At 46.6% G+C, this 23,847-nt stretch overlaps 1 protein-coding gene across 11 annotated transcripts; it reads left to right on the top strand.

The window, feature by feature from the left end:
- Positions 1-221: 221 nt before the first annotated feature.
- ANHX (anomalous homeobox) lies at positions 222-21,332 on the top strand. 11 transcript variants are annotated; one of them, XM_075120241.1, is made up of 10 exons: positions 222-242; positions 4,488-4,761; positions 5,509-5,633; positions 5,865-5,988; positions 10,163-10,349; positions 11,237-11,369; positions 11,743-12,035; positions 12,927-13,077; positions 16,418-16,505; positions 19,709-21,332. In XM_075120241.1, exons 2-10 carry the CDS (start codon positions 4,513-4,515, stop codon positions 19,799-19,801), a joined length of 1,443 nt encoding a protein of 480 aa, XP_074976342.1. In that variant the 5' UTR covers positions 222-242; positions 4,488-4,512; the 3' UTR covers positions 19,802-21,332. The 11 variants fall into 11 exon arrangements, with proteins under 11 accessions (XP_074976342.1, XP_048677770.1, XP_048677771.1 ...); XM_048821813.2 differs by lacking the exon at positions 222-242 and adding an exon at positions 341-480; XM_048821814.2 differs by lacking the exon at positions 222-242 and adding an exon at positions 341-480 and having other exon boundaries at positions 4,491-4,761.
- Positions 21,333-23,847: the final 2,515 nt, after the last annotated feature.

The following is a 23,847-nucleotide window of genomic DNA, read 5'->3' on the forward strand; positions in this document are numbered from 1 at the left end:
GTCTAACTAAGCTTTTTGTTTAAAAAAAAAAAAAAAAAGGTTGACTGCTACAATTTCCTAGGGGCAGGGAAGTATTTGGGGGGGGGGGGATAGGGAAGCCAATCCCCTTGCAATGTTTACTGAAAGGTTTTATAAAGGACCCCTTTTTTAAAATGAGACTGTCCCTATCACAGGGAGTTGCGGGTTTCTAACGTTCAGCTGCCCTATTTACTTCGGGACTGTCCGGTCTACCCTGAAACGTGGTTAGATTTTAAATCCCTCCGAAACTTCACTTTGAGTGGAAACGCTGCCCCGCCTCCACTAGCCCGGGCGTTGCTGTTCTTGCAGCACCCGCGTGGGGCCCTGTTGCATCCCCCACTGCGCACCCCGGGCGGGGAGAGAGCTCTGGCCCTTGGCCGTGTGGCGTTTGCAGGCCACGTGCCAGAAATAAACCGGCCTGAGCCCAGGCGGCAACGGAGCAGGGGCCGGGCCCTGCAGCGGGTGCGTTCCCGGGGCGCGTCCCACGGGCGCCGCGTGTCCGGGGGCGGCCCCGAGCTCCTCCCCGCGGCAGCTCCCGGCGCCGCTGCGCGGTGGCTGTCGGCAGCGCTGGGACTCGCAGCCCGGCCGGCGCCAAGGCCGCCGATGCCCGCCCGCGGGAGGTACAGCGGGGGCCGGGCGCGCCCTGGGCTCGGGCCTCCCGGGCCGGGGGTTCTCCGGCTGCTGTCGCGGGGGACCCGCTGGGCGCCCTCTAGGCAGGGCCCCTACTGGCCGGCTCCCCGCCTAGCCCTTCCCGTGTCTCCGCTGCGGGGAGAGGGGGCAGGACACGGCGGGGTGCGGGGCGGGGGGCCTGTTACAAAGCGGGGGCAGGGCTGAAGGAGGCCCGGAGGGGGCAGGCTCCTAGGTGGGGCAGCAGCAGCCTATTCTGCTGGCCCCTGAAGAGCGTCTGGAAAAGAGGTTTTAAGGGTCTTCCAGACCCAGCCCAACACCCCTTGGTGGGCTCCCGCCTGCGTGTCATGGAGGAGCCCGAGCCCCCTTGCTTCTAGGGCTGGCATGAGCTTAGCCACTCTGCCCTGCGCCCCGGGGCTGGTTCACACAGTGCCTCGCTGGGCTGTGGGCCAGGCCTGGTAGCCCTGCCCGAAGATAAAGCTTTTTTATCCCAAGTTCATGGAGTTTTCACAGCTGCATTTGTATTTCGTGGATACCACAGGGGAAATTCAGGAGCCTCCATCAGAACAGTGTTAGCTGTCTGACACCGCAGGTGTTGTAGGGGTTTCCCCGGGGCAGCAGGTTTGCAGAAAGGTTGGTGGTGCCCAGAGCCTGCCCCTGCAGACTCTGCTCCCTACCTGCCTAAGGCACTGAGAGGGAGTTTGGGTATGGGGGAGGAGGTCTGGGGTGCAAGCCTTGGGCTGGGGCAGGGGTTTGGGGGGTAGGAGGGGTGCAGGCTCTGGGAGGAAGTTTGGGTGCAGAAGGGGTGAGAAGTTGGGCTCTGGGAGGGAGTTTGAGGGGGGTTGTGGGGAGGGGGGGAGGGTGCAGGCTCTGGGCTGGGGCAGGGGGTGGGGGTGCAGGAGGGGGGGAGGGATGCAGGCTCTCGGCTGGGGCAGGGGTACAGGAGTAGGGGTTGAGGGGTGCAGGCTCTGGAAGCGAATTTGGGTGTAGGCTCTGGGCTGGGGGTGCGGGCTCTGGGAGGGAGTTTGGGGGCGGGAGGGAGTGTGGGGGAAAAGGGGGGCGGCACTTACCTTGCGCTCCTAGGCAGGGCAGGCTGGGGGGGCTACCCCTAGCACTGCCCTTGCAGCTTCCTATTGGCTGCAGGGGCACTTGGGGTGGGAGCAGCGCGCATAGACATAGACCCACCCCGCCCAGGGGCCACAGAGAGGGGCCGGCAGCCACATGGAGCGAGCAGGCAGGAAGCTGCTCAGCTCCACTGCACTGCGGGTGGTGGGCGGGGGCCCCGGGTGGAAAGTGGGGCCGTGGGAGAGACCCAGCCAGGAATATTCCTGGTGCCCAGGCACCACGGGCCCCTAGAACTTGCCACTTATGGGGGTTTCCCCATTGTGCCCTGGAGAACCAGGAGACTGTTCTTAACCCACAGCATGTGGGACTTCCAACCACTGGATACGCGCCGCGCCACTCTTGCACAACGCTGAATATATTCCAATCCATCATTTCAGATGTGCATTCTGTTTTAATCGCTGTGGACTCATGTATCATAGAATCATAGAATATCAGGGTTGGAAGGGACCTCAGGAGGTCATCTAGTTCAACCCCCCACCCAAAGCAGGACCAATCCCCAATTTTTGCCCCGATCCCTAAATGTCCCCCTCAAGGATTGAACTCACAACCCTGGGTTTAGCAGGCCAATGCTCAAACCGGTAGGAGGACTTCTTCCTCCCGCCTCCCCACCTTTTTGTGTGTGTGGGTTTTTTTTTTTAAGTGATGCCTTTATTTGCTTTTGGTTGTGTATTTTAGTTTTCACCTGTTGTTTGCAGGCTAGGAAATTCTTTTTAAGGTGACTTGTCCAAGGACAACTGGGATCGACAGTGTGGTTGTCTGAGGATAAAGTGTTTGTCCTGATTATTTTTGGAGCCAAAATGAGTTATTAAAATGAATCTGTTGTATGGATATTGCATGTCCCTACCTCAAGGACAAGTTGCTGAGCCAGTCAGCACTTAAAATTCCTGTGTGTGCTGATCCAGTGCCCCTTGAAGTCAGTGGAGAGATTCCTGTTGACTTCAGTGGGTGTTGGATTTGTTCCTGTCTGACTTGAGGTTGAAAATTAAAACTGGACTCCCAGTCCAGAACCACTGTAAATGCAATTAGGGCTTTTTCCTCACTGTGGGGGGGAGTGCATTTTTAACCCATGTTAAGCTAACCTGTGTTTAAAATCTTGGTGAAGACAAGGTTGTTCTAGTTTTAACTCATGTTAGCTAGTCAAAGTAAACTCTACAGTAGAATTTCCTAATCTTCTAGCAATAGATTAAAAATAAAATATAAAACTAATGCTAAGCATCCAAATGAAGGCATAATTTAAATAAAAAGGTGGGGGGTGAAAGGGGAGCGAGAAGACTTAAGCATGAGCCAACTGTGATTAAATGCTAGGGTTTACCTTGACCAGGTAATATGTGTTAAAACCTACAACTGCCTTGTCTTCACCAGAATTTTAACACAGATTAGTTAACAAATTTAAAAATACACCCTTTTCCTCATCAAGAAAAGGCGTATGGCTTTGTCTTCACCACAGTAAAAAGTGTGCTTAAATCAATGTAGTTGTCTCAATGTAAAATCCGAGTTGAGACCAGGCACTGAAGTTTTCACCTCAGTGAAACCTGAGACCAACCCCAGCTAGCTACATTGAGGTAAAAATTACCTGTGCCTTATCTCCACTAGGATTATACAGTGAGATGGCCAACTTGATGCAAAAACACACCTTTTTTGCAGTGAAGACAAAGCCTGAGGGTCAGCAATGGATGACTTGCCCATGTGATCTAGTCTACTTAGCTAAACTCTTTCTCTGTCTCTCAGCAAGTTGCATTCTGTCCCAGGGGTTCTCAAACTTTATTACACTGTGACCCCCTTCTGACAACAAAATTTACTACGTGACCCCAGGAAGGGGGACCAAAGCCTGAGCCTACCCAAGCCCCACTGCTGTAGGTGGCAGGGGCAAAGCCAAAGCCTGGGCGATGGGGTTCGGGCTTTTGCCCTGGGCCCCAGCAAATCTAACGCCAGCCCTGGCGACCCCATTAAAATGGTTCACGACGCACTGGGGTCCCAACCCACAATTTGAGAACCACTATTCTGTCCTATTCTTCAAGAGGAGCATATGTAGCTAATTCTGTAGGTACTCCTTCCAAAGTTCAGTGTGCAGAGAAGTTACCACTTGATGGCATTTACAAGAATACAAGAGACCAGTGAATCACCTGCAGGTCACTTGTCCCTGTAATTTATTGTACTTGTGGAGTTTTAGATGCTCCAAGTCAGTGTTTTTCCAATGGGCAGAAAGTAACTTTATCTCACCGACCCAGATTGAGGTTTTAGTTACCCCATTCTGCTGAATAATTAGATTTTGCCCAACTGGTCGGTGGTTACAATTATGTAGCAGACTAAATTTTTTGTGGGAGGAGCATTTTTATAAATAATTACTTTAAACATATATTCAATGTATTTTCTCTCTTTACCTTTTACTGATGCTCATTTGCCCTGTATTTTGTTCTCTAAGTTTGATGATTACAAAGTGTTCCACCGTCTTGTCATTTGGGGCAAGTCACTGTACCTCTCTGTGTCTCAGTTTTCCCACTTGCAAGCCTGGAATACTTCTTGTCTTAACAGGAGGATTGAGAGGCTTAACTACTCTTTGTAATTTGAAAAACTCAGGTAGAAAGTGCTATAGAAGTGCAGTGAAGTATTTTAACGTATAGTATAAGGGAGAATTAGAAGCTAGCAATGTGCCTTGATAGGGAGGGGAGTGTTCGTCTAGCAGCTCAAACATCAGATTCTGTTTCTTTGTTGCATAGAAGAGGTGTCCAGAGGAATGTAAGCATGAAGCGGTTCATGGCGCTGCTTAAAAAGAATAAAAACAAGGACCCTCCCCAGGCCAAGCTGCTCGATCTAGCAGGACAGCTCTGCTGCAATCTTCAGAGCATGTCTCCCAGCCTGGAGAAGCTGGTTGAGGCAATGATGGGGAGCAAGCTTCAGGAATATTTCCTCACCAACATCAATGTAGTCCGAGCCTATGTGCTTGTCCATATCCACAGGGGACAGCATGACACAGCCTGCAGACTCCTGGAGGTAGGAATGTGTTCTTGGTCACTTCAGTGAAACTACAGGGATGGCAGGAAGTCGTGTTAGACAAGCAATGATAACATACATGTCAGGAGTCAGAACATCAGTGCTTACAGCAACAACAAGTAGGAGACTAGCCTGTTGGGGTCCCTGAGGAGTTTGGGGGAGGGGTATACAGTGCTGATCTCTGAGGGAAATCATGGACAAAACATCTGTTAGTAAAAGAAAGCAATTTTTGGCATGTAAAAGACTCCAGGGACCACACAAGTGTAATTCCCATTAGAATTGGGATCCTTCTTGTGCTTAAAGCTCACCATGTCCTTAAGTGTCTCGCTGGATCAGGTCCTGAGTGCTCAGCCCCTTGTAGGATGGACCCATAGGTGGGATGGTGCGAGAGGATGGACTCATGGGTGGGATGGTGCGAGGAAGCTTGGGCTGCCAGTGATCGTGCTATGTGTGTTCTGTGAAGAGAAGAGACTTCAGCTTCCAGAGCTGTCAGCTTAGGTCCATACACCAGGTCTAAATTCACTAGGTGCATAATGAGCTCTTTTCTTGCACAAGGAGCCCTGTGCAGGTTTGAGAAGTAACAGTGGGCCATAAGAGACTCATTCTTCTGGGGAAGGCTACCAACTCAGCTGACCCAGTATGAATCCCTTTCAGTAAGTTTCAGGATGCTGAGGGTTTTTTCCCCCTCTGTGAAAGACATTGGTTGACTGTCTGGAGAGGATGTGCTCAGCCCTGCCATTGTCTTAGTGTTGCAGGGTGAAAGAAAAGAAGGAGCTGGTGCAACTTTGGAATGAGATCCACTACCACAAAGTCATGGAGAAACACCACACAGATTCCCTGACACCGGTGCAGAAATTCCGGTGCAGGAAGAGGTACCTTGGCAGTGGGATGATCTGGTGCTCTTCTTTACTGTGATTTGGGGGTGTGGTGGATGGAAACTCAAGGGCTGTATTCACATCCTAAGATAGACGTTTATTGGGGAACAGGTTTCACCGTTAACCTGAAACTTTGGCCTATTCCTATTGCAATCAATGGCAAAACTTCCATTGAGTTTAATGGTGCAGTTTCGGGACCTTGGTGATTATACTTTCTTTTTTGCCTAGGAATCCTCCACCAGTTTCCCTCTGTCCTGAAGGAATAAAGGATCGAAACTATCCTGAAAAAGTGCGCCAAAAGCTGCACAGATTTGCTGCAAATGTGACAGTGAATCCAAACAAGGATCAGCGGGTATGGATGCTATATGCCACAGTAAAAAAAGGAGTACTTGTGGCACCTTAGAAACTAACAAATCTATTTGAGCATAAGCTTTCGTGAGCTACAGCTCACTTCATCGGATGCATGCAGTGGAAAATACAGTGGGGAGATTTTATATACACAGAGAACATGAAACAATGGGTGTTACCATACACACTGTAAGATTGAAGTGTTCTCCAACTGGTTTTTGAATGTTATAATTCTTGGTGTCTGATTTGTGTCCATTTATTCTTTTACGTAGAGACTGTCCAGTTTGGCCAATGTACATGGCAGAGGGGCATTGCTGGCACATGATGGCATATATCACATTGGTAGATGTGCAGGTGAACGAGCCTCTGATAGTGTGGCTGATGTGATTAGGCCCTATGATAGTGTCCCCTGAATAGATAAGTGGACACATTTGGCAACAGGCTTAGTTGCAAGGATAGGTTCCTGGGTTAGTGGTTCTGTTGTGTGGTTGCTGGTGAGTATTTGCTTCAGGTTGGGGGGCTGTCTGTAAGCAAGGACTGGCCTGTTTCCCAAGATCTATGAGAGTGATGGGTCATCCTTCAGGATAGGTTGTAGATCCTTGATGATGCGTTGGAGAGGTTTTAGTTGGGGGCTGAAGGTGACAGCTAGTGGCGTTCTGTTATTTTCTTTGTTGGGCCTGTCCTGTAGTAGGTAACTTCTGGGTACTCTTCTGGCTCTGTCAATCTGTTTCTTCACTTCAGCAGGTGGGTATTGTAGTTGTAAGAATGCTTGATAGAGATCTTGTAGGTGTTTGTCTCTGTCTGAGGGGTTGGAGCAAATGTGGTTGTATCGTAGAGCTTGGTTGTAGACAATGGATCGTGTGGTGTGGTCTGGGTGAAAGCTGAAGGCGTGTAGGTAGGAATAGCGGTCAGTAGGTTTCCGGTATAGGGTGGTGTTTATGTGACCATCGCTTATTAGCACCGTAGTGTCCAGGAAGTGTATCTCTTGTGTGGACTGGTCCAGGCTGAGGTTGATGGTGGGATGGAAATTGTTGAAATCCTGGTGGAATTCCTCAAGGGCTTCTTTTCCATGGGTCCAGATGATGAAGTATAGCACAAGTAGAGCAGAGGCATTAGGGGACGAGAGCTGAGGAAGCATTGTTCTAAGTCAGCCATAAAAATGTTGGCATACTGTGGGGCCATGTGGGTACCCATAGCAGTGCCACTGACTTGAAGGTATACATTGTCCCCAAATGTGAAATAGTTATGGATGAGGACAAAGTCACAAAGTTCAGCCACGAGGTTTGCCGTGACATTATTGGGGATACTGTTCCTGATGGTTTGTAGTCCATTTTTGTGTGGAATGTTGGTGTAGAGGGCTTCTACATCCATAGTGGCCAGGATGGTGTTTTCAGGAAGATCACCGATGGATTGTAGTTTCCTCAGGAAGTCAGTGGTGTCTCAAAGATAGCTGGGAGTGCTGGGAGTCTAGGGCCTGAGGAGGGAGTCTACATAGCCAGACAATCCTGCTGTCAGGGTGCCAATGCCTGAGATGATGGGGCGTCCAGCATTTCCATGTTTATGGATCTTGGGTAGCAGATAGAATAACCCTGGTTGGGTTCTAGGGGTGTGTCTGTGTGGATTTGTTCTTGTGCATTTTCAGGGAGTTTCTTGAGCAGATGGTGTAGTTTCTTTCGGTAACCCTCAGTGGGATCAGAGGGTAATGGCTTGTAGAATGTGGTGTCGGCAAACACTTCAATCTCCCTGGTCACTCGATTACAGACCTAAAAGTTGCAATTCTTCAACAAAAAAACTTCAGAAACAGACTCCAACAAGAGACTGCTGAATTGGAATTAATTTGCAAACTGGACACCATTACATTAGGCTTGAACAAAGACTGGGAGTGGAGGTGTCATTACACAAAGTAAAACTATTTCCCCCTGTTTATTTCCCCCCCTGCCCCCACTGTTCCTCACACGTTCTTGTCAACTGCTGGAAATGGCCCACTTTGATTATCACTACAAAAGGTTTTTTTCTCTCTCCTGCTGGTAATAGCTCACCTTACCTGATCACTCTCGTTAGTGTGTGTGTATTGTAACACCCATTGTTTCACATTCTCTGTGTATATAAAATCTCCCCACTGTATTTTCCACTGCATGCATCCGATGAAGTGAGCTGTAGCTCACAAAAGCTTATGCTCAAATAAATTTGTTAGTCTCTAAGGTGCCACAAGTCCTCCTTTTCTTTTTGCGGATACAGACTAACACGGCTGCTAATCTGAAACCTGTCAATATGCCACAATGTTACTCAGGCTGTTGCTGAAGGTTGCCTTGCGCGGGAACAGCAGCAACTACTGTGATCAAAGCGACATAAATGTTTCCAATCTAATCCCTTGTTTCAGTCAGTTTTTGGACTGAAGTTTCTCATGTTTGATCATTGCCCAAAGGGGTGTGCATTTTAATATTTTTTTAAGCTAAAGCAAAAGAAATCCAGTTGTTATGTGGAGCAAAGAAGTGGAAGAAAATGTATTCCCTGTTATAATAGTGTTTTAACAGCTCTAGTGTTGAAATGGCTGGGTGAAATTTGGCAGGGAAATAGCTCTTACTGAGAAGCACTGTAGGCGTTCTGGTGCTAACTGGTTGTGATTTGACTGAATTATAACCCATTTAAAAGTGCACTGAGTTTTCTTGCTAGACTTGTAAAGTTTGCAACCAAGATAGTCAGCCCTTGTGCGTATGTGCATGTAGCTTAGCTGGACAGAGACAAATGTAGTGAAAGTGGCCTTTGAATGAGCCAGGACTTGGGAGGAATCCTTGTCTGATTCACTGTTTTATAAGGTAAAAACTGCAGTGCTCCTAAAATTTTCACTCAAGGGGCTCCCTCCTTCAAGCCCCCAAGGTTATGGGGAACAGGTTATTCTGGGCATGTTTAGCTTAGTTCTGCATTGTGAAATTTGTTTTTTTTTTTAAATATTTTTCATTAAAACAGCAGCAACTTACAAAAATCTGTTTTAAGAGAATGCTAAGGTTGCTCAGTTAAGCACTTTAAAGTCAGGAAGTGACAGTGGAAAGTAACACACTAGATCATTACTTTGTCCTGTTGTGTGCCGGCATTATGATACATGATCGTGTAATTTATCAAGTAGTTTAATATAATAGATAATTTTTCTACAGCCTTAGATATGTGCATGTGTACTACTTCGAGTCTCTTAAAGTTATTTTATGCAATGCACACAACAAGCCATTCTTATGCAGTATTCTACTGATTAAATATAACAACATAGAATAATAGTGAAATTTGCTAGCATGCATAAGGTACCCAAGTCTGTGACCAAATTAGCTTTGTAGTTAACTTCCTTGTTCCCTGAATTACACCCCAGGAAGGTTGCACTTCTGATTGAAAAGAAAATATATAATACATGTATGTTGACTAAATTATTAAACTACTTACTTGAGAGAGAGGAAAATCTATTATATAAATAGCCAAAATCAATAAAGACATAGTTTCATTATCACAATGATAATATAGTACGTTTAAAAGTAAGAAAATATATTACAAGATGCTACACATGTATCTAATATAGAAAAAAATGTTATACTGTATTTAAGAAATCTGTGATCATTTAATGAAAGATTATAGTAATGATTATATATAAGTTACATGTGTAACCTTAACTGTGGCATTTCTTGACTTTTGATTGCTTAAATCAAATGTTCTCTTAATGTAGTTTTTTAATGTAATACACAGGAGATTTTAAAGACCTGTCATAGATTATTTCTTAAGGCCAGAATGGACCATTATGAGAGTTTAGTCTGCATAAGGCAAGCCAGAGAATTTCACCCAGTGATTCCTGCGTTGAGCCCAATAATTTGTCTTCCAATGGTAAATTACGTTCAGTTTTAAAAATGTGCTTATTTCCATTAGTTGGTTATTTATATCAGTTAAATTACAAATAAGGCAAAAACCCATTGGGATTCTTGGGGTTCCCTTTCTCAAATAGGATGTCAAGGGAGAATTAACTTTTTCTGTTCTCTTCCTCTTTATGAGCTGATCAATCAGTGGGAGCTATGCATGTTCTCCAGGTACCTGCATGAGGGTCTGGAAGCTCATACTGTCTGATGGCTTTTGGAAACTGGAGGGACGAGCATGGTTATTTGGATGTGCTTTATTCTTTTTCCCCTGATTACCTGGATCTGCAGGAGGGTTTGGCTCAGGATATGAACCTGCAGCCAAATCAGGTCTATAACTGGTTTGCCAATTACCGTCGTCGTCAAAAAACTCGGCTCAGTCGGCTGGAAAAGCTCATCAATTCAACCAATGAGGAGCCGTCAACTCACCAAGCAAAACATCAGCCTGATAGTGGATCCTGCATTCCACAAGCTGCAGGTTGGTCTCCTCCGAGTGGGCTTGGGATATGGAAGCCTGTTTTAGGATCACCTCATGATAAACAGAGGGGTCACTATTAGCTACCCCTGCTTCCTTGGGATCAGTAACTCAGCATTACTGAATCAAACAGACATGGCAGGATTATGCTCTGGTATACAGGCCTCCTGTTTGCGCTGTCCGCCATTAGTGTGGAAATAGGGAGTTTGTATCAAAGTCATCTCCTCCTTGCAGCACTCTATTCCTGTAGGGCATCATTGTTGACACAATGGGTGTCAAAAGAGTTATAGCAGAGTTGACCCCTACTGCTGCATCCAACTGTTAACATGGTAGACACCACTCTGGAGAGGGTATAGCAGGTGTCATGGCAGTTGACAGTGCTCACGCATTGGTGAAGTTGGCATCTGGTTCCTTCCAGCCCCACACCTCCATGGACGTAGCATGTCACTTTCCTAATGTCTTGCCCTTCACCAGCTGGCAAGTGAAAATCTGAAGGTTGCACCTACGTCTCTCACACTACCCAAATGCCTTGTCAAGGTTGGACAGGGTGCAAAGCGCCAATCTAGATCATGAATACTAAGAGTTGCTAGCAACACAATAATAGTTTAGAAGAATCCTGCTCCCCAAGCTAATAAGTGGGGTAGCCTGGTGCAGACATGTGACCCTGGAGCCGCAATTCACTCCAGTAAAACTTAGAACAAAACCTGAGCATTTCCATTGCACCCTTCCAGGGTCATAACCAGAATTCAGTCATCAATAATGACAGGGGGAGCCCTGTTGTATTTGCCCACTAGCACCAACCTTTGTTAGTTTCCTTTCAGCATCACAACTGTACTGACCCTAGGGCTCCCAGGAGTATTGGGACACCTACCCTGTTCTGTGTCTTGCAGATGCATTTCATGCAGGCGTTGGCTCGGAGCAGAAAGAGATTACCCTTGTGCCCTGTGGTCCGGGGTGGGAGCAGTCAGCTGCGGGTCTGGACTGGTCTGCTGATGGGACCTTTTCAAAGTTGCTAGAATCCAGGTGATGTATGAGGGAATCTCATCATTCTAGGAGAAGTGCAGTGATTGCGTGACTTTAATCTCCCTCGCAGGACTGACATTCCCGTCAAGCTGGCAGTGCCCAGTAAGACCAGTTTGCAGTCTTGACTCCTTTCATAGATGGGAGTGATCAGTGCCCCAAAATCAGCTTCAGCCATTCTGAGCAGCTGGCACAGACTCGCCATCCCCCTGGATTGGTGCTCCGGGGTTCAGTTGGCAGTGACTCCTTTCTAGGAGACAGGGGGCTTAGGGGTGGAGCTGCTATAGGTACTGAGCAGCGGTCTCTCCCATTAAGAGATGATCATGCTCTTTGTAGAGCAGTAAAGTCAAGCCTCTCATTCACTGCATCACTATAGCTTTCTGCAGAGCAGTGAGTTACAGGAAATGAGGTCAACTAAAACTTCAGTGACCCCTCTCAACACTGAAGAGCCTGCCGCTTTCTGCACTAAGGCTGAGCACGGAATAAGCCTTAGCTCTTCCACCACGGAGACCAGACAGACGTCAAGTTTTACTGCCACTAGCCCCTGGCTGGAGAACTTTGTCCTGTGCTCCTGTCGCTCGCTTCCCTTCCAAACAGAATATCTGGACGCAACGCAGCCAACTCCCAGTGCAGAAGGAGTCTCTGGCGAGAGCAGCCCTGGTAGAGCAGGTAAGTGGAACTGCCCTCTGTTCAGAGCCATTGTTGGTTTGAAAACAACTTGATTTGTTGTCTTAGACCTTCCTGCTTCCACAGGCAGCCTCCTCTGTCTAGTGACAAGCAGGGGAGCTGGACTTAACCTGAGCTCTTGGGTCCTGCTCTCAACAGGTCAGGGAGCAAGTCTGAAAATTGAGATCACTGGGCTTGACCAGCGTTTATTTTTACCCCTGTACCTCTTTGCTCAGGCTGCAGGCCCTCCAGCCACTTCTGTGAGGCCACACTTACTCCTTAGCTGCTCCCCTGGCCAGCTCCCTTCAGCTGTTTGCTGTTCACCTTAATTGGCTACTAGCTTTTAAATATTTAAACCCTCTTGGTTCTCAACAGCCGAGTGCTGCTTGCCCTGGCACTGGCTAGGCAGTCCCTCTCAGCAGGCACTCACCTCCTGGCTGTGTGTCACTCCAGGGCACCCAAGCCCTCCTGCTAGCAGAGCGTATCAGTCCTTCAGAAACATACCCTTTTTCAGTTTCTTGTCCTTACTTGATCTTCCTTGTCTTTTGCACCTCTCCCTTTCTTTCCCCTGCCTTCTCACTCGCTCCATCCTGTCCCACCCCATGTAGTTCACTGATCCTGCAGCTTTCCCTGTCTTCTCCCCCTTCTCTGGAATGGTCTAATTTGGACACATTAATTCATGTCTCCAGAGCTGAGAAGGGAAGTTGGATGGAAGTGGTGGGGAGAGGAGCAGCCAGTCTTGCAGCAGCTAGGTGCCAGTTAATTACTGGGGCTGGCCATAATTATGGGTGTGGGATTGTGGTGCGTCTGTCATGCAGCCTCTGATGAGGAAGGCTGGGTTTGTGGGCTGAGTCTTGTTATCCGCAGCTCGCTTAACATTGGCATTTACTCCAGCAGGTGTCAGAGCTTCTGGGAGCAGGGTCCCTCGAGGTGGCTGTACTGAGGCCAGTTCAGAAAGCATCAGTCACCAGGCAGATTTAGAGATTGAAAGTTTCATGCTTAGAGAAGGACATCTAGGGCCCCTGGAAGCCATTCTTCCCCACAGGTAACAGGCGTGGAGGACACAAGTGAGAATGGAGTTCTGTGCTCCGTTCTTTCCCTGGTCTCCAGGCTCCCTGCCTTTGAGCAGGGCTTTGGGAACAGTGTGATGATACTTCCCACACCGGGGGCCTGATTCTCCCACTGCCCTGGCCTTGTGTTGACGTCTTCATCTGTGCACAGGGGTGTGAAATGCTACATAATTGCACTCACTGTGCGCAGCGTAAATGCCTCCACATAGTACAGGGCAAAGGAGAATCAGGCCCCCAGTCTTGTACGAGAAGGGACAAATCCATCCCACCCCCATCTGAACTGGGTTCAGTGTCTGAACTGCTTGCCCAGCTTGTTTCTAACAGTGGATGCCACCTGTCCTGAGTGTGATGGGCCCATCCTCAATCCTGACAGCTGGGTTTATGGAGCCTGTGAATCATCCTGAAATAGCTTTTGGAGATGCACAGCATCAAAACAAGTTTCTTCCATCCAGCAGGATATCAAAGGTGGCAGTCCCTGAACTCCAGCTGCACTGTCTGTCTGTCTCTGCACCAAGGTTTCTGTCTGTACGAGATGTTTCATGGTTGCAGGTTTTCCCCTACAGGTTTTGCAGCTCATGGGATGCAAAAATGCCCTGGTACCATCGTAATGTTACATAGCAGTAGATGTCACAGAGCAAATATCATGAAGTTGCTTTTGTTTACTAACCTGCAGGAGAAAATACAATCAGCAACCTCCTATCCCAGACCTTCTCCTCCATTCTTTCTACCATTTGTGTAATAATGACATTATCAAACACTATGTAATTAATTCTCACAGAAGTCCTAGTAGGTAGATAAGCATTATTATCCCCATTTTATAGATGAGGATACTGAGGCATGGAGAGGTTATGTGACTTGCCAAGGGCACAAAGGGAGTCAGTGTGAAGGTTGGGAATAGAACTCAAATCTTCTCATTCCCAGTCCCTTGCTGAAATGTCTTGACGCTTTTCCTGTCTTCCTCTGCAGTTTTTGCCAGGACTAGCATTTCAAATATCCCATGCTGGGTGGTTTGGGATTGCCCAGGCCTGGGGATTGTAATAGACACAATGGGGCAGGGCTGCAGGCTGAGTTCTGGGATTCATACAGTCTTAAATAGCAACTAAAGGTCAAGAAGGATCATAGAGGAGCCGCTGTTGACGTTATGGCTGGATTTAAAACCGTATGTTCTGTTTCTAGAATGAATCATATTTATTTTTAAAATATATTCTGCAATTGGGGAAAATATAGGGTAAATGTCTCCTTGTTGCGGTATGTGACTTGGGTACATAACCAATGTCAAGAAGCTGCATGCCATCCCTCCTTATCATACTCCGGCAGTGGTAACCCTTGCTGATTGCAAGGACACCTAGACATGAGGACAGAGTTAGTTTCCTCTTCTCCTATCCCTGCTGCTACTGCTGCACATTGACTTATTACCTGCCTCAGTTTCTCCCAGGAGGGTTCTGAAATTGGCACAAGATGTAGAATTTTCAGAAGTGACTTAGGCATTTAGGGATCTGAGTCTCTATAAAGGCAATGGGACTTAGGTGCTTTTGAAAATGTTACCCATGGAGACTGGAAGCCACAGAGGATTGTCCTTCATTGTTATTGGCTAGACCTCTTATCAGTGGACATCTGGCCCAATGGTGAAAGGGGAATATCTTTGTGCTTGGTGGGCCACTGTAACCCCAGCTAATCTTTGCCTCAGAGGAAAAGTTCCAGTTCCTTCCACTCAATAATAACAACAGTAATTAATAATAATATCACACTTAGCTCCTTCCATCTGAGGATCTCAGATATTAATTAAAGGAGCCTCTCAAACACCCTGTAAGGCATGTCAATGGCATTGTCCCCACTTTACAGATGAGAAAAATGAGGCCTAGAGAGGGACATGACTTACCCAAGGTCACATGCTGTCAGTGCCTAGAATGGACTTCCAGCCACATGCTCTCACTACCAGATCACCCTCTATCCCTTATTGGTTGGTGACAATTGCAGGAGCAGATCTACAGGTCAACTGAGAGCACCTCAGTCTGCTTCTGTGTCATTGTAAAGGTGCTCACCCTGACTGGACTCAGCCTGAAAGCTCATTAGAACAACTCCAGGAGATTTCCTGCATCTCTTCATAGTCTGTCTTAAGCCCCTGGACTGTATCCAAATCCGGCTTTGTGATTTGCAGGGCCCACGGCTACAAGGAAGGAGTGTGGGGGAGGAATTGGACTATCTGGTCATGCTGCTGGGTGGGAATAGTTGTGTCCAGCAAGTAAACTGTGGCTCCGTGTGGGGCCCCAAGCCACTGCTTGTTCAGACCAACCTTGCTGTTTCCTCCTTGCTCCTCTGGTTGGAGGGGGTGAAATTTGACGCAGCTCATGATTCATGCAGAGCAAAAGTCCCTAGTGATGGGCATTTGAAACAGAAAAGCCCACTCACCCTCATGGAGCAAGAAAACCTGGATTTTCCAGCCACATGTTGGTTTAGGATGCACAAATGCTTTGGTGCTCATTGCAAATTGTGGGTGCTGCCTGCATTGTTGGGAACCTAACTCAGGCTGGTGGGAATGGTTCTAGCAATGGGTCCTCTGCTCTGCATCTGCTGTAAGCCAAGTGACAGTGAGGAGTGTTGCTGGGAGCAGCATGGACAGTACTGCTAACACAGCGGGCAGGATCTGGAGGTACCTCTGAGACTTGGAGGTGGTTATTGAGAGAAAGGGAGAGATGCATTCATCCCATCTGTCAAGTCATCTCCCCCCACTCCCCTTTCCCTGGCCTAGCACCTGTGGCTCTGAGCATAGCCAGCATTTCTGTGGCCCCAAGATGGGACCCTTGGGGGAAAGCCCAGATGTGATGTCTGGATGAGGGGCAAGCTGCAGGCTGAGATCTGAGACTCTCAGCTAGAGGCCTTGACAGATTGTAGAGGCAGCATTAAGGATGTTTTGGTTAGTTCCAAAAGCTGTATGTTTTGACTCTAAAATCATTGTTTTTGTCCTGTTCTCCAGGATAGACACAATCCTTGGTAGATGTCTCCTTGCTGTAGAGTGTGTTCTGGGTGCACAGATTCCTGATTTTGCTTATGTGCCAGCCCTCTTTAGCCCTGCTGGCAGTGACAGTGTTCTCACTGCAGGATCTGTTTAATTAAACCATTCTAATAAGGGTAGGGAGGTGGCGTGGGTTTACGTAAGTGCTCACCAGTCTGTGCACAGAAGCTTCTCCTGCAAATGTCCCTCCAGACCTGCTGCTGGGAGGCTAAAGTAAATGATGGGTCGTGCATGATTGCAAAGGGAACACCCAGGAGGTCTCAGATTCTCATGTGAGCTAACTTGTTCCGATGGTTTTCCAGTTCCCCCCAGGCTGTGCTTGGCAAATCCCAGTGTCCACCTGTTTCCACATCCCATCTGGAGGAAATCCAGGCCTTGGGACACAGCCAGGTAAGAGAATGCACTCAACCTATAAAGGAAGAGACATCGGGAGCGTAATCCTCTCCAGATGGAGATGGGAGATGTGAAGTAGAAAGTAGGGCAATTCTTTAAGGATCATCATGATGGGACAGGTAACAACAGCATATCCCATTGCTGACGTTCTTAGGATGTGGTGAAAACATGCACACAAGTGTTCTATTTCCAGGCTCTTCCACCAGAGGTAGGTCCCCTCCGCTGACCAACATTTTCAAATGTGGCTGTCTAAAATTAGTCACCAGAATTGGTATAAACACATAACTCAGTGCTTTGATTTTGATAGGTGCTGAGCACTCATAATTCCCATTCATTTTCAGAAGAGCTCAGCACATTCAGTGCGTGTTGGGTCCTGGGTCCTTTTGAAAGGGGGTGCTGAACTCTGTATAGAAAATCCAGCCTTCCTTGCAAGGGAGCCACCTAGCTATTCCAGCCACAGCCTTTTACAAGGTGACATTTTCTTTAGCAGATTGAGCATTGGATGTCTAAGGTTTAATTTCTACTGGCTTTCTCCGTCAGTACAGGTGGGATTTATCTCTTGTAAACGAAATGTTTTTATCTCCTCCCTCAGCCATGGCATCATGTCCCGTCCTATAAAAGAAAGTGAAGATATTGGTAAATTTCTGAGTGTTTCTTTTTGAGAGCTGTGAGGCAGGTTTGACTAGTGTTCTCCTTTCTCCTTTCCTATTATCTTTATTCCTGTGTCCCTTAAAGGTCTTGGATCCTATGTAAGGCAGGCTAGCCTGGCTCTGACATTCATGCACAGTGACTTGCATATTTGGGCCATTGCAATCTCAGGATATTTACAGTGTGATAAGATTTCTTCCTAGGAAGAATATAAACTCCTTCAGTGCTGTCCATTGCTTACTGGCTTTTGCATGCTCAGAGGCAAATCCTTGAAATGGGAATAGCTGGTAAGCAATTTGGGTCTCTGACTGAGAAGCCTGGTATGGGGAATCCCAGCCGTCTATTGCTCACTCCCATTATTTAGTCACAGAGTCCAGTAGGCATTCAGGAAGGATTAGCTCCTGGTGGCATATTAAAGATGTTGATTCATGTCCTAGCAATTCTTCTCCTTTTAATGCTCAGAGACACCCCTCGACCCCAAGGTCTCCGAACCCAATCTAGGCAAGTTGTCAGAGGCCAATTCCCTGGGCAGTGTCCACCAAATACTAGAGAGGGATTTTCTTTCACGTAAATTGCTTATCCAACCCTGATTAAATTAAACATATGTCACTGTAGCTGCTGATCCTGCAGAACATATCGTTTAATGCACTGTTTATGCACACTGTAGGAGGTCTGCACAGAACTGTGTATAGCTAACCACCCTAGATTGTGCGTGCTTAAATGGTATGCACCTTCTAACAGCAGCTGTGTGGTTTGAATTAGGGATGTAAAATATTAAATGGTTAAACGGTTAACCGATAAGTATTAGTCTCACCGTTAATATATTGCAGTTAACGTTTGGTTGGGGCTGGCGGGGGTGAGGGTGTCACATGATGGGATGGAACTGCAGAAGCGGAACTTTCCCAGCCTCTGAGTTCTAATGTTACTATGACAATTCAGTTGTCACCAGCCAGGAAGGGAAGGGAGGGGACGCATGAGGCTCCGCCCAAGCTGTTGGTGTGACCAGATGTGGAGCGTGTGACTCTGCCACCCCCTCCCCCGAGGGGAGAATCCCTGTGATGGGGGACAGGGAGGAACCTCCTTCCTGAGGCAACGACCGGCCAGGCAGAAGGGGCACCTCCTACAGGGGGAGTGTGAAGTGCAGGTCTGCCTCATGGTGCCACAACCTGTCTCTGCCCCCCTAACCGCTCAGTTCAGACAGCTACAGCCCGTGCCCCCTCAGGAACCCCTATGTGTTCAGCATGGGTTTGTCTGGGCACCCAGACCCACCGGTCCCATGGCCTCCCACAGCTGCCGTACAGGCTGGGGCTCTGGGGATCACTGCCTCCATTTGCAGACCCCTTCCCACTGGCTTGTTTGCCGTGTGTCTGCAGCGGCTTTCACGGGACCCGTCAGGTGAAAAATAATATATTTAAAGCACAAATCTTCACTTGGGTGCAGTACTAGGCTATTACGGCCTCTGAAAAGTGACAAAGATAATAGATAGGTGGGGTAGATTGTGAACTTGTTAATGATTAAAGGGTTAACCGATATAACCGATATTTTAATAGTTTAAATAGGTACTTTTAAAAATATTTACATCCCTGGTTTGAATCTGTTCTCCCAGTGTCATTAGCATTTTAGATATGACATTCTTTACAAAATGTTTCTTACTGTCCCTGAAAAGGAATTTTTCCCCCCGTAACAACCATCTTATAGAAGCAGAAAGTAATGCTGCAACAGGAAATAGTAAACAAAACAAATGAGTTAGTTTCCTTAGTAGGTGACCTGCTTTTTAACACTGCTCTTTAAGGCAGCAGCATCCCTGAGGATGGAAGCAAGAAATCCAGTGTGCTGAGAGTTGTGGTGACACATTTCTGAATTGGATGATAAACAGTACAACCTAAGAAATTTCCATCTGACATCCATCTTGAACTACCTGTCACGTTTATTTCTTGGCCTCAGATTTACTGGTGTAGAGACCACTTAGCATCAGTTTCTGTTTTTCTTATACTGATATAATCTGGTGGAACAAATGTTTTGAAAAGATAGTTTAAAATGTCTGTTAACCCTATTGTGGGAGGCAGCTGCAGCTCTGAAGACAGTAACAGAGACACCCTTTGAGCCTCTAAGAGCAGCAGGATGAAGATCTTTATCTTGGAAAATGACCTTTTTACAGCCATAACATGAACCAGATGAGTAGGAAAGCTTTGGACATTGATGATGAATGAGCCTGTTCTAAGATTTCCAGGGCTCGCAGTCTCTCTGTTGCTAGAGCTTTCACATTTCTCCCATCTGGAAGGGAGACATTGTGGGTAAACAGTTTTTCCCTTTCTCTCTCTCTCACTCTGTGTGATTACTTGCCCTGTTGGTATTCAGTAAAAGGAACAAGAATTCCTCTTGCTTTCAGCCCCCTCTGTACATATACCCCATCGTTACCCCGGTACTCCCACACACATCTGTGCTCTTGTATCTCTGCTCAGGAAGGAAAACAGGAGCTCTTCTGCAGATGGTAATTGCATCCTTAAAGGAAGTGTACAATGAAGTTTGTCGTTCTTTATTTTGTCTTTCAGGTGCTGGAGAATCCACTAAGCGATCCCATGACCAGCGACACATTCTGGGCAGCATGGCTCCTCTTTGAATTCTCAGTTGGTGGTCGAATGTAACTCGCATAGCTAGACTTTGTATGGTGGTCTGCAGTTCTCCAGTGATTGCCCCTTTCTCGCCAAAAGAGGCTGTGAGATAACACAGTGTAGTTAACTGGGAAAGGAGACCTTTTCTAATTGTTACTAAGTTCATTTTGACTACAGTTTTATCAAGAGTTTTAAAAGTAACAAAAGCAGTGCTCTCTGAGGTTCTTGCCGATCACAGACTTTAACTGGGACAATTTGAAGCTGCGTAGCCCGTTGCAAGTATTTAGTCACTGGTTCTATGGAAGTTAAATTGTTCAGATCACCCCGTATTCATAACTGGGGTGTATCTGGACGAGATGGTTCTGGGTCCACCTATTGTTGTTGTTGATGAAGTTGTGTAAAAAGACCTTCAATTCAAAGGGAGTAAAACCTCAGAAATGTTGTCTACAGTGTGGATGCCCTGTGGGTTTGTTAGGGCTGGAGAATTTGGGACCTAGCTGAGCCTTGATACAAAGCTGCCTCCTCCCGCCTCTGCAGTTCACTTGTGCTGTGAATTCTGGGGCACTGCAAATCCCATAGTGCCACAGATCACACATTTTGGAGCACTATAGAATTCATAGCACCCAGCAAAACTGTATTATAGAGGATGAGATGGGGAAAGCCAGAGTGTCAGGGCCCAGTAGCAGGTGGACCTTGAATTCCCCATGAAGGTCGGAGGAATGGAGAGGGTGGGGACATCTGAACCCTTTCAGTCCACACTTAGAATCCCAACTCCAGCTGGACAGGAGCTCTGCAACTGGTCCTAATGGTTGCCTTTCCCACAGTCTACTGAAACTGAAGGCCTGATTCTCTACTGCCTTGCACTTACACCTGTACAAAGTGAATGTAGAACACTACCATTTTCATTTGGTAGCATATTAAATTGACTTTGCATTTATTTTGCAGGTGCAAATGACTGCTTGAGGTGCAGGGCAGTGGAGAAGCAGGCCCTGTATGTCCCCAAGTACCTTGCAAAGCAGCTTTTGAGTTGTGCAGCCCCAGATTCCCTTAGACTGCAGGAGTATGTGGCCTCTAATAGAAATTGGTAACTGTATTCAGCTGAAGTCTAATACCTGAATTTTGGGCAAATAGCTGAGGCTCCTCAAATAACTGAGGATCGGAGGAGTGTACTGCTAACCGTTCCTCTGTCCAGATACTTTTTCCCAAACCAGCCTCTAAGCCATCTGCTTCTGCTCCCTCTCCATTGTGTTTTTTTGTTATATCACAGATCAGGAGCCCTGCACTTTTCCTTTTATCTCAACCTGGGGCTAAAAAATGGAAATTGTGAGAGAAATAGGGGAGAGGGGGTTCATTTGCACCCAGGCTTAAAAAAACTGAGGGGTAAATCATTGTTTAGCTTTTTAAGTATTTACCTCAATTGTGTATCTTTTAAAAAAAGATTCTGGATCACAAAAGAGGATCCTTCTTGCCTAGAGTCCAGGCCTGGGGTTCACGGGTGGAAGGCTGATGCCCACATTGACTCTCTTGTAATGAAGTAAGTTTGCAAATAAAGGTTATGAATGGACATCTCTCTCCATGGTTCATTTTCCACAGAGTAGAATATTGTGTGGTTATAAAAAGTCTTTTAAAAAGCATAATTCCACCAGGCCTCAGGCACGTTTGTGCTGTGAACCTACTACTGCGGGGTGTACAGGGAGCTCCCTCAGGAATTCATCTCTAGAGTTCTTACCTAAGTCTCAGTACCTGCACTGGCATTTGATTGCTTTTTCTAACTCGGGTTCCAAACCTTTTGCATCTGAAACACTTGTGTTTGGAGGGGGCTATATGAGATTGTTGCTGTTTTTTAGTGAGGGGGATTTAGGTGAATTGGAGTGTATATGTGGTCAGGAGGGGAGCAGTCATTTGATGTAGTGGAGGCAGAAGGACTCTTTCAAGTCATTTTGAAATGTGTACTTCCTATCGTAACAGACTGGCTTTGTGCTGTCATTTTCAACACTGACTGGCTAGTTAACCCATCCCTCTCGTGTAGAATAGTCTTGCAGCATGGAAGGGCTGCCACAGGCCATTTGTCGTTCTTAAAAACTACATAAATAATAAAATGCAGAGAAGACAATGCTGGTCCCTATAGAGAGCTGATGTTTCAAAGCAAGTCCCAGCCCTGCTTCCTTCTGCCTCCTGATTGGGTATGGATCCTGGTCTGCCTTTAGCAACAGAGACAAATATATCCATCTCTCTCGCAATTGGCTGTAGCATGCTGTCGAGCCATAGCAACAGCGGAAGATGGCTCTGTCTGACAGATACATTGGGCTGCAGTATCTTACAAGAACAATAAAGCAACGGGCACTTCCCTTGTGCATCTAATGTGCAAGTGGCACATGAATAAATAAGTATATTCTGGAGGAAATGCTGGAATCTTCACAAGACGTGGAAAAATAAGCAGGCAGGTCCAGAAACTGCTTATAACAGGCATTTCCAGTGTGAACAAAGGGCTGCATTGTGATCTCAGCGACACTGGTGTAAAATCCAGAGTTGAAATGGCCTTCTGTTACCATTCATGAGGGATCCTGGTAAATGTAGACATAGGACACCAGAGAAGGTATTTGATCACTTACTCCCAACAAAATAATCTTCCACTGTCATTATCTACGATACAGTCATTCTGTGCTATGTGATGTATATACATGGAACCATGGAGGGTTCCATGTCACTGTTACTGAAGAGTGATACCTTGAATCACAAGGGAAATTATGCCTGTGCTGTAGTGAGGCATATTTCTGGCACCTTTCTGTGAAACATCTGGTCCTGGCCACTGTCAAAGACAGAACACTGGATTATTAGACCATTTGTCTGACCCAGTGTAGCAATTCCTATGTTCTTATTGATTACAATTAAAGACACCATTTCTAAGAGAAATAACATGCCAAGGCATGCAGTTGTTTGAGATATCATACTTCTTGAGTGCTGGAGGCAATTATCCTTTGGTCTCTTACCTTACAACAGCAATCCACCTTGGATTGTTTTGTTATTTTTTTAAAACTATCCAAGAATTTAGATTTTTTTTGTGACGCAAGAATGAAGCTCAAATCAGCAGAATCCCTGAGGTTGACTTATCTGGAGACACTGGTAGCTACTCCATAGTGAAATTTACATGAAGCTTAGTACTTAAAGCAGGAATAAAACCGCTCTGTTTCATGGTTTAACATGAAAGCTCACGAAAGCTTATGCTCAAATAAATTGGTTAGTCTCTAAGGTGGCACAAGTCCTTCTGTTCTTTTTGCGAATACAGACTAGCATGGCTGTTACTCTGAAACCCATGGTTTAATTAATTAATTACGTTTCCAAATTTGGTACAAATGCTCTTCAGAGGACAGTTGAATTTTCTAGGTCGTTTCCCAGATGAAATATTTTATTCCTTCTCTTTTAAGGTTTGTCTGTTGTACCCAAAAAATCAAAAAAGTGGGTTCTTCATATTCATCTGCAAGACACATGAAGTCAGGTGGCTGAAGCAGAACCCCAGTCTGACCCCCAGCCAGTCTTTGCATCATGTAGCCTCAATAATATTGAATTTTTATGAGAGACTTTGAGGCGATAAGTGCAGTTGAACAGGTATTTGGAAAAGACATTCTTGCAGAAAGTCTCAAAGGATCTGGCTTTTCATGTTGATCTACTGGGAGCAGAGAGGAGTCCAGAAATATGCTATCATTTCCCCGTCTGTGAGCTGGCACAGACTGGATCCATGGTGAGGGTATAGAAGAAAAGCCAGTGAGTCAGCGCTGTACATCAGTGACCCCCTATAGTGTGATCCTCCCCGCCCTACAAAAAGTGAGGCTGAAAGGAGTTAGTCTTTAAGGAAGAAGGCAGGGAAATTATTTAACTGATGTTATCTAGCACTATCTGGGTCAGTATTAAAATCACCCACTTTGCATCATGCCTTGTTCTAGTTTCCTGTGGTTTACAGCCCAGATTTTTTGCTGTGGCTTCCTGAAGGTTTTGCCTGTTGATACAATACAGTAAGAGAAACCACAGGAGTGCAGAACTAAACAGGTTCAGGGTAGCCCAGCCAGGGCAAAATCCTGTAT

The sequence above is a fragment of the Caretta caretta genome, chromosome 15 (genome assembly GCF_965140235.1).
Source record: "Caretta caretta isolate rCarCar2 chromosome 15, rCarCar1.hap1, whole genome shotgun sequence".
NCBI lineage: Eukaryota > Metazoa > Chordata > Testudines > Cheloniidae > Caretta > Caretta caretta.